The sequence below is a fragment of the Lolium rigidum genome, chromosome 1 (assembly GCF_022539505.1).
Source record: "Lolium rigidum isolate FL_2022 chromosome 1, APGP_CSIRO_Lrig_0.1, whole genome shotgun sequence".
NCBI classification, from domain to species: Eukaryota; Viridiplantae; Streptophyta; class Magnoliopsida; order Poales; family Poaceae; genus Lolium; species Lolium rigidum.
The window spans coordinates 289,334,737-289,347,053 of NC_061508.1; the positions used below are offsets into that span (position 1 = coordinate 289,334,737).

At 43.5% G+C, this 12,317-nt stretch overlaps 1 protein-coding gene across 1 annotated transcript; it reads left to right on the plus strand.

Annotated features, from left to right (window-relative positions):
- Positions 1–3,579: 3,579 nt before the first annotated feature.
- Positions 3,580–11,555, plus strand: LOC124695660 (CBL-interacting protein kinase 24-like). The gene is made up of 14 exons (XM_047228490.1): positions 3,580–3,811; positions 5,696–5,758; positions 5,888–5,959; positions 6,487–6,594; positions 6,689–6,763; positions 6,848–6,901; positions 8,016–8,141; positions 8,241–8,330; positions 8,886–9,008; positions 9,167–9,286; positions 9,890–10,006; positions 10,097–10,153; positions 10,236–10,310; positions 10,988–11,555. The coding sequence occupies exons 1-14, from the start codon at positions 3,641–3,643 to the stop codon at positions 11,081–11,083; spliced, it is 1,347 nt and encodes a 448-aa protein (XP_047084446.1). The 5' UTR covers positions 3,580–3,640; the 3' UTR covers positions 11,084–11,555.
- Positions 11,556–12,317: the final 762 nt, after the last annotated feature.

A 12,317-nucleotide genomic window follows, 5' to 3' on the forward strand; every position in this document is an offset into this window, starting at 1 on the left:
TACGTTGGGGCGGCGCCCGTAGCCGGAGATGTGTTTTTTTTGCATTGGTGGCGCGTTGTATGGATGCCAGGCCTCCTCGCTTGTGCAGCTTTTTGTTTCAGTTTTTTTCTTATAAACCTAGCAAGGTATGGTTTTTGGATCCGGTTTTTCTCATAAACTACGTCATTCTGTGCATAGCATTTTTTTAATCTAATCGGATGGCCGGTTTTCCTCATAAACTACGTCATTCTGTGCTAGCATTTTTTTCTAATCGGATGGTAGATATGGACTGCCATAAACTCAAAAAGGAAAAAAAAAGAAGAAGCAACGGTTACACGTCTCCGCCAAAGAGGGACCCGACGATCGTGTCACGAACTGACTGCTTCGAGATGACAGAGCATACCACCATTGCATAAACAAGATTAGGCTAACAGGATAGACGTGGATGCCTCGTGGCTCGCTGACCTCTCGTTTATATTTAGTTTCCAAAAATCGTCGCCCCCGTCGTCGTCTTCTTCCGGAAAAAGACTAGACTAGTCGTTCTCCCTGATATATATTGCTAGCAGCCGCAGCCTCCACGCCCACACGTACGTTCGCCCGCGTTGAACTTTGAACCGCCCGTGGTGAGATCATGCGATCTTTGTTCCTTCCCGTTGCGGCAATGTTAAATTGGCAGACACACGGCCTGAGCTGCCCAGGCAAAAATGGTGGCCGCCTGGCCGGGTCCGTGCCTGTTAGTGGTGCTGCGCCTGTCACGCATGGTGAGATGGGGTGACCTTTTTTTAAAAAATTTATTCATGTGCCTCACGTGGATCTCGGAATCATTTTTGGGTAGAACGTAGCACTCTCTGCCATGATATTCTTGCCGGAATTTTTTTTTCTTTCTGAAAGGAATACCACACAGGAAGCTCCCGATTTTGATCGTCCAAGGCTTGATGTCTTCCTCCTCCGCAGAAACATTAGAGAATTGGGCATCGTAGGATCCGGCACGAACCGTCACCAGAATCCATGCAGTCCTGTCTAGAAGGGAAACTTGCAGCCAAAGCGATGGGCACAAGCAATGACTAACTGTTGAGCACCATCGTTAGTCAAAGGCTCAAGAGCAACGCCTCCAAAAAGAGCACAACCCAAAGGCACCGCTATTGCCCAATCCGCAAGATCTATATCTTCATCCAAAGTCCAAAGACCAAAGACAAGATAAGGCAAAAGGAAGGATTCACGACAACACCTCAAAGAAGGGGAACGACGCCCATATATAGATGTCATCGTAGTCGGCATGAAAAACCGGGATGGGCTTTCGCCCACAATGATCCTTCTCACTCAATGTAGTGACCCGGCCGCATAGAGCATCCACGAGGTTCCTCATCGGGCACTGTGAGAAAAAGAGTAGCATTGGAGTATAAAAGAGAAACACCAAGGAGAACCAAACTACGACAGGAATGTTCTTCTCTTTCTAATGGTTGTTAGTAGGCTGGTTCATGGCCAGATTGTGCAAATACGACAGAGGAGCACCACCACATGGTCACATGCATGTGAAGGGGAAGGGTTGCCAAGAGCCACTGCTCCAACCCCAATGGACTGGCGCCGCCGATGAGGGGAGGGTCGGAGGTGGGGGCTTGGGCGCCTAGGGTTAGGATCCCCAGGGGTTGCCCAAGAGTGATACATGAGGTGAGCGGGGAATGGATAATAGATGCACTCTGCTCTTTTATTCTCTATGTTTTGCAATCTTTTGTCTTGCGTTTGAACTTGTGTCATATTCTTTTTCGAGACCGTGTAGGAGAGTTTCGTGTATATGCGTTAACATGACTAATTTTACAATGATACAAGAAGGCGTGATATATGAGAAACAAACACATGCAAAATAAACCATAAGTGACCTAAAGAGCGCCAACACAAACACAAAGAGCATCTAAAACCATTTAGTTCATAAGAACACAACCCATCCACACCCTTGCACGATCAAAATTAGTCTAACAAAATCAAAATTCAGCGCAAGCGATGCACAAGTTGCAAGGAACACGAGCATCATCCATAGGGAGAGGTTGCCACGACACCTGGCTATGACAAAAGACACAACAACACCTGTACCATGTAGAACATCATTCGCCAAAAAGACCAGACTGGAGCATCCACCACTTGCACGAGTGTAGAGTTATTAGGGAAGCAAGATAGTGTGGTAAGAAAATCGACATATAACCTAGGGAGGACCAGCAACATGTAATGTTCGTCCCTATCACCACCTAAACCGTATAGAGGAGGGCAAGGGAAGGGGAGGTCTAGAGGCCATATCAACCCCAAATGGCATGGAGACGGCATCATATGCGGAAAGAGAGAGGGTAGTTGAGTACCTAACATCACAGAAGAATGTCATCGACGCCGAAGATAAAGAAAAATGGGCAACTCACTTGAAGGACATAACCTAGCCAACCCAAGGAAGACAAGCTACATGGGCTCTACACAACAGAGCATACACACATATACACACCCCATATCCACTAGAAGCCACGTTGTCAACAAAGAATCTACAAACGCACTACCAACTAGTGGCAGAGCCAGGCCTGGCTACCTCGCGTAGAAGGGCTGTGACTTAGATTCTCCTTTGAAGGTGTAGCACTAAGTGAAGAGCTAGTCAACACTTTCAATGGGCAAGTTGCGGTCAGCAAGTAGTCTTAGTATTTTGCCCAGGCTTTCTTCCGAGCTGGCTCCGCCCCTTCTAGCAACTACCATGTTAGTGTGTGTGTGTATCATGACACGCAAATTGTTGCCACAACTAGCCCAAACCAACCGCGTCGCCAACTGTTACCGCAACTAGCCCGAACCAACCCATCACTAACTGTTGCCGCAACTAGCCAGAACCAACCGCATCACCAACAGTTACCGCAACTAGCCCGAACCAACCCCATCACTAACTGTTGCCGCAACTAGCCCGAACCAAGCCATCGGCAACTGATGCCGCAACTAGCTCGAACCAACCCTGTCGCCATTGCATGCCACATGGGTTGGCCCTACTGGCGGTGAAGTCGAGGGGAGGAGGGGAGGGAAATACTACCGGCTAGGGTTATTGGGCGTGTGTCATATCGCGCGGAGAGCAACACAGAGCAATGGGGACTTCTCCCCCTATTCCATTTCATTGTAAGCATAAAGAAAATTTAAATAGTATCAACTTTTATTCCTTTCGTCTAACCTTTTCTTTGAGATGTCATTTCATCTAGTGTTGCGCAATCACTAATAGGTCTGACGTGAAAACGAAAAGGTGACTTATACAACACCCCACGCTGTTGAGTTCTGAAACTTAGCAAGGAGAATTAAAATGTTTATTCTTGTAAGAGAACTGAAATGCTATACAGGTTTTCCTTAAAACCAGTTTCCCTGACAGTGACAGGTAAAAAAGCTGAACCACGCGACGGCGGCACCCACCTTGTTGTTTTATTGACAATCCTCCCGGCGCCCGTCCGCGCGCTCGCGCTCGCCTCCTCCGGCAAGGCATCACATAGCTGCCGCGGCGCTCGCGCGCACCGGTGAACCCTGAATCCTCACAGGTCGGTCGCTCGCACGCACGCACGCGCGGCCGGCCAAGTGGACCGGAGCGCTCTCCAAACCCGGCCGCGGAGGGGACCCCCGATTCCGGCGGCTTGGTGCGAGGCGGGAGCTAGCGAAGGGAATGGCGGGCGCGCCGAGGAAGAAGCTTGTGGGGCGGTACGAGGTGGGGCGGACCATCGGGCAGGGGGCGTTCGCCAAGGTCAAGTTCGCGGTCGACACCGACACGGGCGCCCCCGTCGCCATGAAGGTGCTCGACAAGGCCACCGTCCTCGACCACCACAGGCTGCAGCAGGTAGCCGCCCCTCCCCTCTCATCTCGTCCGCTCTCAATTCCCAGTAGCACGAATCCAAATCAAACTCTTTCTGCTCCCCCTCCCATCCAATCCTCGTCTTGACCTTGATCCGATCAATTTCTTGCTGTTGCTGCTGTTGGTTGGTAGCGTTTAGTAGCAATTTGGATAATTCGTATGCATATTCCGTGCGATTTTGGGGCCAGAAAGGTCAGGGATTCGGGTGCGGCTGGAATATGCCTCCGGCCACGGAGTAGGAGAAAGTTCTGTGGAGTGTCGTCATCTGATTAATAAACTGCTAAAACAGCACACCTTCAGTTTCTTCCTGCAGAAAAAATGTCTCTTTCTTCTGTTCGATTTGGGTTCTTACTTCCCCGATTCAGGACATTTAGGACATCATTTTCAGAACATTGACGTTAATACATATATATCAAATGTGCACGATTATAAAATTTGGCCCTGTGCCATCGCACATTCTGCACACCCTTGCGATACGGGCCTATATATACCAAAAAATGGATGCAATTTCAAGTGTTTTGTATAAAAGGTGGGGGTTGAGCTCTATATATTTACAGAAATGCTAGAAAGATTGCCGTCGCTAAGAGTGTTATTTTGGGCACTCCATTGGGGTATTATTTTGCTGATAGTCTGAAGAAACTATTTGTCTTGCCACATTCAAGAGAGCTTTTGTAGGTTTCTTAATTCTTATTGCTTCCTTGTGACCGGGATGAATCTTAGTCTCACACTGCTTGATGAAGTTTGATCCACTCTTCCGTTGTGTGCATTTTCTGGCACATAATTAGTAAAAATAATAAATGATAACTAGTGGTTAGAGCATCTCCACCTGCGTCCCCCAAAGCGTCCCCCAAATCGCGCCGGATCGAGCGTTTGGGGGACACTTTTTATTCGTGCCGCGTTTGGGGGACAACGCTTCCCAGTCGCGCCCCCCAAACAGAAATTTAGATTTTGTAAATTTAATCGAAAACAGTCGAATTCATTCAAATTTGCTACATATTACATGGATTTGAATGCAATTCGATGAAATTTAAACCTAAACCCTTATCTAGTAGTACTTGCGGCACCCAGAGGGGTCGTAGTACTGGTGGAAGTTGTACATGTCGTCGTGGACGACGTCCTGCTTGCCGCGCTCGTCGGGCTCATCGGCGGGCTCGTCCTTCACCGCGACGCTAGGCCCAGCTTTGTCGTCGTTGGTGAGGTCAACGAGCGACATCCCCGCGTCGCGGATGGACATGGCGATGGCCGCGCCAACGTTGCCCCTCCAGGCGTCATTGTCGTTCATGGACGCCATGAACGCCGCGTGCAACCCTGGGCAGTCCTCGGGGTCATCACTGCTGGCGATGAGGAACTGCCGCCGCTCGTACTCTGCTATCTGCGCAGCCTTCATTGCATCCTCGCCGTCCTGCTCCTCGGCGCGGATGGCCACGCGGCCATGCACGATGAGACGCTTCACTGCGTCGCCTGGGAAAGCTAGGCGCCATTAACGTCGCTTGACCAGAGGTAGGCGACGGGTTTTAGATTTATGTGTCAATGACGCATCGGGCCGGCCACTCCAACCTCCCTTCTCGCTGTATCCGGTGTGCCCGGAGCGTCCCCTGTGGACCGGGGACGGGCTCGGGGCACCGGACGCCGTATTGGGCCGCGCCGGACGGAAAGGGCCTTTGGGGCACGCGACTTTGAACGAAAAATTGTCCAGCGCGCCCCAAAATCGTTTGGGGGACGCTTTGGGGGACGTGGCTGGAGATGCTCTTAGGGTGCTTAGTTATGACCTGTTTTGGACTTTGGATTGTTTATGCAAATTGCAACAGGAAAGTTTACATCTTCATCTCAATGCTTAACTCTGAACTCACCTCTTATACTTTTTGACAGATCAGAAAGGAAATATCAATAATGAAGATTGTCAGGCACCCCAACATAGTTAGGCTAAATGAGGTATACTGAACATCTACTTTCTATTATCTCTATACGACTTCCTTTAGTCACTAAAATTATTATGCTACATATTGTATTCTTGTGCTACCAGTTCAGATTTTCATTAGTAGCATTTTGGCTATCTTGTAGGTTTTAGCTGGACAGACAAAGATATACATAATCTTGGAGCTTATGACTGGAGGCGAACTATTCGATAAAATAGTAAGAAGCCTGTGGTCTACCGTCTACTGAGCACTTAATTGTTGATTATATATTTAACAGATGCATATGGTGACCAGAATTTCTGATAGTTTACTCACTTCATCTTTCTTCGACAACATGTCTATGCTTAGGAGTATATTTGCATTCTTAAAATAATGAAGCTAAGTAAAAACTGTTTCCCCACTTGAACCGTGTCAATAGAAATCTTATTCTGATGGTGCTTCTATCCTTCACTTATTTAGAATATTGCATTTTGTAAATATTAACCTAAATTCTGGGTAAGGCAAGTATATGGTCCCAATAACCAATAGTAAATTTTCCTACATATGTTTTTATGTGGAAATGTTTGCACAGTACAGGTTGTAAAGTAAATGCAGAGTTCTGGACAATTCTTTCACAACCAAAAATGTTTTATGATCAATCTCAAAAGACAAACAAGTAGGTTACAATTTTTGTGTTGTTTATAGAAGTACTGTGTGATGTACTTTATCCAAATATTAGCATTGGTCATGATCAAACGTTTGTAGGCCCGCCAAGGTAAACTTCGTGAAAATGAAGCTCGGAAGTACTTCCAGCAGCTTATTGATGCCATTGATTATTGCCATAGCAAAGGCGTCTATCATAGAGATCTGAAGGTCTGTTCTGGATAAGAGATGCATGCTTCACTTTCTTTTGTCTTATTCTCTAAGGCATTTTCTCATGCTTGACAATTTTAATCTGCTTTTGTAGCCTGAAAACCTGCTTCTTGATTCGCGTGGGAACTTAAAAGTTTCCGATTTCGGACTCAGCACACTGTCACAAAACGTGAGTAAAGGAATTTCTTTGCTGACAATGCCTACTTATATATTACTGTGTTGATTGAGAGTTCCTAATTTATGGGGGTTCCAGGGAGTAGGCCTTCTTCACACAACGTGTGGCACTCCAAATTACATTGCTCCTGAGGTATGTGACACTTCTTCTGTTTTTAGCCTATACAAGAAGTGGCTTCAGACGCTTGTTCTACCAAAAGATGAAGGAAAATACCATTCAAAAAGAGCTAATTACACAGAACCACAACTCCAAGGGTACTTACAACACTGTACGCCAACTTTTGGACTTGTTTTTCAGAGAACCACAACTTTAGAGTTAACCATCAACACAGACCCCAAATCTCCTATTTTTCTCCATTTGACACAAAATTGACGTAGTTAACCCAGACGTCAGCGCTGACGTGGCCGAAACAGTTCACCCTGGCGCTAGGGGCTCAGAATGCACTATAATCTGGCGAGCCAAACCAGTTTGGAACTTCTCTCCCGAAGCCGTGCTCAGTTGTGACAACAGAAGTGGCAGCACGATGTGAAGCAAGGGCAATGCCACCGCCGTGAAAGCGGTGCTGTCATCATTGAATAGCTCCTGCGCAAGAAATTCCCCAGGACTCCTTGACTTGCCCCCTGTCGTCACTTTTTGTTTTCAAAGGAGAGAAACGAGAGATATTGATTCCATGCCGGTCGTTTGCTCTAGAGATGTGGTTTTCTAAAATTATGTCCAAGAGTTGTCGTTGACTGTAATAAGTGTCCCAGAAGTTATGGTTGTGTGTAATTACCTCTAAAGAAAGATCGGATGTCCTTAGGGTACATAACTAATTGTTAGCTATATAACTTCAGAAATTATTTCGCTAATCTCATAAAGAATAGGAGGGATCACTGAGGATGCATGTTACGGTTGTAGTCATTGAGAATGCACTTCCTTTTTTCTGAATACTTAACAAATATAATTTTGAAATAAAGCATTAAGATTGCAAAATACCTTCAGATTTGAAGAAACATCAAATGTTTGTTATATTTACCATTTTGCAATCAGTCAGTTTGCTTTTTTCAATGATCCAATCCACACTTTTGTGTTGTATATCAGCAGTTAACTTATGGTTACTAGGGACGTTCGTACCATAACTTGTTATTTTAGTGGTTGAAAGTAGTTCATGGTGATCTCCTATGAGCATCTTGAACCGTTTCTTTAGACAAAATTAGAAGTACGCATGTTCTATGGAGTCTGGACTTTAACTTGGATTGCTGTTTAGGTACTTAGCAACGATGGTTATGATGGATCTGCAGCAGACATTTGGTCATGTGGTGTTATTCTGTATGTGTTAATGGCTGGGTGCCTTCCCTTTGAAGAAAGTGATCTTGCAACCTTGTATGACAAGGTACTGGCTTCTTTACCGGTGTGATGGTCTTGATGATCTTGTATCTCTCCAAATTTGACATTTTTGGAAGCTAACTTAGGGTTGTTCTCTAATTTGAAGATAACTGCAGCTCACTTTTCATGCCCAGATTGGTTCTCTCCAGGAGCCAAGTCCTTGATCCAGCGAATACTTGATCCAAATCCAAATACTGTAAGTACAGACATGAGTTCATTTGATTGCATCATCTAGGAACATTTAGCAGTTACGACAAAGATATCATATGAGTTGAAGATGCCAGAGGGATATGCATGGTCAGCAGTTTGTTATGTTCATCTCACCATCTCTGTTCAGACTAATTTTGAATATTTTTTTTCCACATCAGAGTAATAATGTATGTTAGTTAAATTTCTCAACCATAGCCAATAACAGGAACTTGTTAAGTAACCAACTCTGCAAATCTAAAAAAACGTTGACCAACGGGGGAATGATCCCTCCCTTGGCTATACGTTGTTAGATAGGATGAGACTCTCCAGCGATTTCTCGCTACGGATGATAACCCGTTTAGTTCGCCCTCGAGCGATTTCTCACTACGGATGGGATTCGAACCCGGGTGGGCTGGCTGCGCACTCGCCTTGCCTTGCCACTGAGCTGGAACTCAGTTCTCAAGCATTATGTGCAGTAGATTTTACAAGCATGGAGTGTTTCAGTTATCCAGATTTAAAGATTGCCATCTTTTGTTAAATAGGCTTTCATGCTATTTTGCAGCGTATGACTATTGAAGAAATAAGGGCAGACACATGGTTTAAGAAGAATTATGTAGCCCTTAGACGTGGTGAAGATGAAAACGTCAGTTTGGATGATGTACAAGCTGTTTTTGATAATATTGAGGTTTGTGGATAAATTATTAATTGGTGCATCCAGTCATGTTTCATATATTTCTGGCTAGATTATTGTGTAGCTTTTCTCAGAGTCTCATAAGTTTCTGATTTGTTATCCATTTGAAAGGCTTGTTTCCACTTTTAAAATCCATAACTATCTTGCATCAGGACAAGTATGTATCTGAGCAAGTGACTCATAAGGATGGTGGTCCTCTTATAATGAATGCCTTTGAGATGATTACACTATCTCAAGGTTTAGATCTTTCATCATTATTTGATAGACAACAGGTAATTGTAGTACCTTCTTTTAGTCAGCATGTTTGCCTGTTTACTTTCAGTATGATTAGCACAGTAAAGTTTTGATACAATGATGGTTAAAAAATGTATGAACATTCTCCCTGTTCAGCATATTTTCATCAGTAATGTTTTACCAACACTTAACCATGCCGTTTCGTATTAGTTGGTGTCATATACTGCTCCTGCAGTTCCTGTGATGTTAGGCTTGTGCCGCAGGGAGCTTGATAGTACTGTTTATGCATATTTTAAGGAGGACGATATAATTTGGCGTGTGTTTTTTACCCATCTTGATACCATTAATTGTTATGGTATACTATACAGATTTAACACCAGTTGGTGGTCCCATGTTTCATGCTAATTGTTTCATGCTGCCAAAAGAAGCTACCATTTTATGATTTCAAATTTTGTTCCATTCCTTGAAATATATACACTAATTAGTCTCTCTTTAAAATTTAAGTGGACAATTTTGTTTATCATTTTGATTTGAATGTCTCTCTAGTTTTCCTTCGGATCCCTCTCACCATCTTCCGTGCATGACCTACTCATCAATTTATGTGTCTTTAGAAGCCGTAGTAATGGATTTTTGGTCTGTAGGATTTTGTCAAACGTCAAACACGCTTTGTCTCAAGGAAACCACCAAAGACTATAGTAGCTACAATTGAAGTTGTAGCTGATTCCATGGGTCTCAAGGTGCATTCCCAGAATTACAAGGTAATTATGGAAAAACAATCAACTTGGGTTATTATTTATCTTTCGTTGATCTTGGTAATGTATTGATAACCACTGCTACTTTTACTGTAGTTACGGCTTGAAGGCATATCGGCAAACAAAATGAGCCCATTTGCTGTTGTTTTAGAGGTGATCTTATGAACCGCTTCAGTTTGTTGTTCATGACAACGTTTCAATTTTATTCTCATGCTTTGAAGTGCATTATTTTCAGATTTTTGAAGTTGCTCCTTCTCTGTTTATGGTGGATGTTCGAAAAGTCGCTGGTGACACTCTGGAATACCATAGGGTCTGTTCTTCTTGCATCACATCCTGTATCGTAGATCATGGATTTCATTTTCACTGAGATTTCAACGTAATACACTGAATTTCAGTGGACACCGAAATAATTACCTTTCGGCCAAAATATTTCAGTCATTTCAGTAATACACATGGATCTAAAAAATATTCAAAACATTTTTCAAATTTTTGAATATTTTAATTAATTTTGATAGAAAATTTCACTCTTTTGGCCGAAATGAAAACCGAAATCAGTGAAATTCACTGAATTTCAGTGATTTCAGTAGGGGCTGAAATTTTTTAGAAACTAAAATTTGAAACCATGATCGTAGTTGACTTTTTGGAGTATTATTGTGGTTTGAACATAGCATTCTGGAAAAAGTAAGTATCACCAGATAGCTGTCCTAGTTGGAGAAAAACAATTCTTTAATTGCAAAAGAAGCAGTAAACCTCATATATGGTACCCACCAAACATAAATTAGCCACAACAAACTGTATTCCACTTGTAAATTTGATGTTATCAGAAGTTGTCTAATTTGTAGTCATCAGTTTTATGGATAAGTACATGTGCATCTGTGTTATGCTTTCAGTTTGTGCAGAAACAAAAGGGCGGTTTAATGAACTGTTTTTGTGCTTCCATCCCACTTTCTAATCCTTCATACTAATGTTGTGCTAATAACCATGCAGTTCTACAAGAATTTATGCGGCAAACTTGAGAGTATAATCTGGAGGCCGATAGAGGTTTCTGCAAAATCTGTGTTGCTGAGGACAACCACTTGCTAGCCTGGCACCAATGCAGATACACCTTCGCCAATAGGATTTCAGGCGCCAAGTTGTTGGAGCCTTGTGGTGCATCCGGCAGCGCTTTTGAACCTAGGTTCCACGCTGTTCATGCATCCCGGCTGCTTCTGCACGCACTGTATACCATAGTTGAGTGACCGAGTCAATCCTAGTAGATCAGATGATGCGGTCTGCTGTATATATCTCGCATTGTATGTAGCAGGCACATAGACTTCCATTAGAGTATGTGTGCAGGCAATAAGCTCGCTTGAGTGGTTAAGCCGAACCCTGTAAATGCTTGCGAGACTGTTAGATGATCCAAGTTTTTGAAGGTTTGGTCATTCTGCTGCCGAGAAACCAGGAATGTGTGGATGATACAGGAGACCAGGAAAGCATGAGTGACCTGTGAACTTAAAAAGAGAATGACTTGTGAATAAAGACAATTTATACCTGATGCTGGAAATTAGTACTCATTTAACTGGGCTTACCTCACTCCTTTGGCGCCGGGGTTAGCTGATTGAGAGACATCTTTGATTTCTATATCATCTTTTAGCTATACTTGCAGAGAGCACAGAAATCCCTTGTACTACTGCTATGATGAGATTAGTGCTTGTTATATGGAGTATTTCTCTATGCTGCTCCAAGTTTGTGAAATACCTGGATGTGCGAAAAGGCCAGTGGCCAAAATTTTCAGTTGCTAGCAGCCCATTGATCAAAAAACATATTTTTAAAATGCATAAAAAGTCCAAAAAAAATCTGGGTGTATATTGGAACACTCTATGTTTGCTCAGAAAATTTCGCCAAAAAATGATGTTTTGTATAGCCTATGTAAAAAAGATAATTTTGGATGCCCGAAAATAGCTTTTCATGAGACATGTTTTTCTCTTTTTACACATGCAACACAATGTTTTTTTCCGATAAAGTTTTGTGTGTGAACATAGAATGCCCGAATTTACATATAGGATTTTTTTCCGATTTTTTTAGCATTTCAAAATACAAGAGGGAGTGTATGTTTTATAGATGCACATGTTATATCTTGTTTGCATCCATGTTTTATTTTTTAAATGACAAAAGCCTTTTTTTTTACTTTCCCGAATGAGTAGGGATATGTTTGGTTACTCGCATGGGTATCCCCGTTTATCTGATTTGGCCCTCCAGCTGCTGCATTAGTGGGAACCGACGCTGGGCTTGTTTGTGCACTTAGTTTGGTTCCTAACATTATGTTTCGGTGCAGTTG

Excerpts from the sequence above, each read along its gene's own strand:
- LOC124695660 (XM_047228490.1), top strand. The coding sequence starts at position 3,641 with ATGGCGGGCGCGCCGAGGAAGAAGCTTGTGGGGCGGTACGAGGTGGGG. Across the intron at positions 6,902-8,015 it reads CAAATTACATTGCTCCTGAG|GTACTTAGCAACGATGGTTA; the intron begins GTATGTGACACT and ends ATTGCTGTTTAG. Across the intron at positions 8,331-8,885 it reads TTGATCCAAATCCAAATACT|CGTATGACTATTGAAGAAAT; the intron begins GTAAGTACAGAC and ends GCTATTTTGCAG.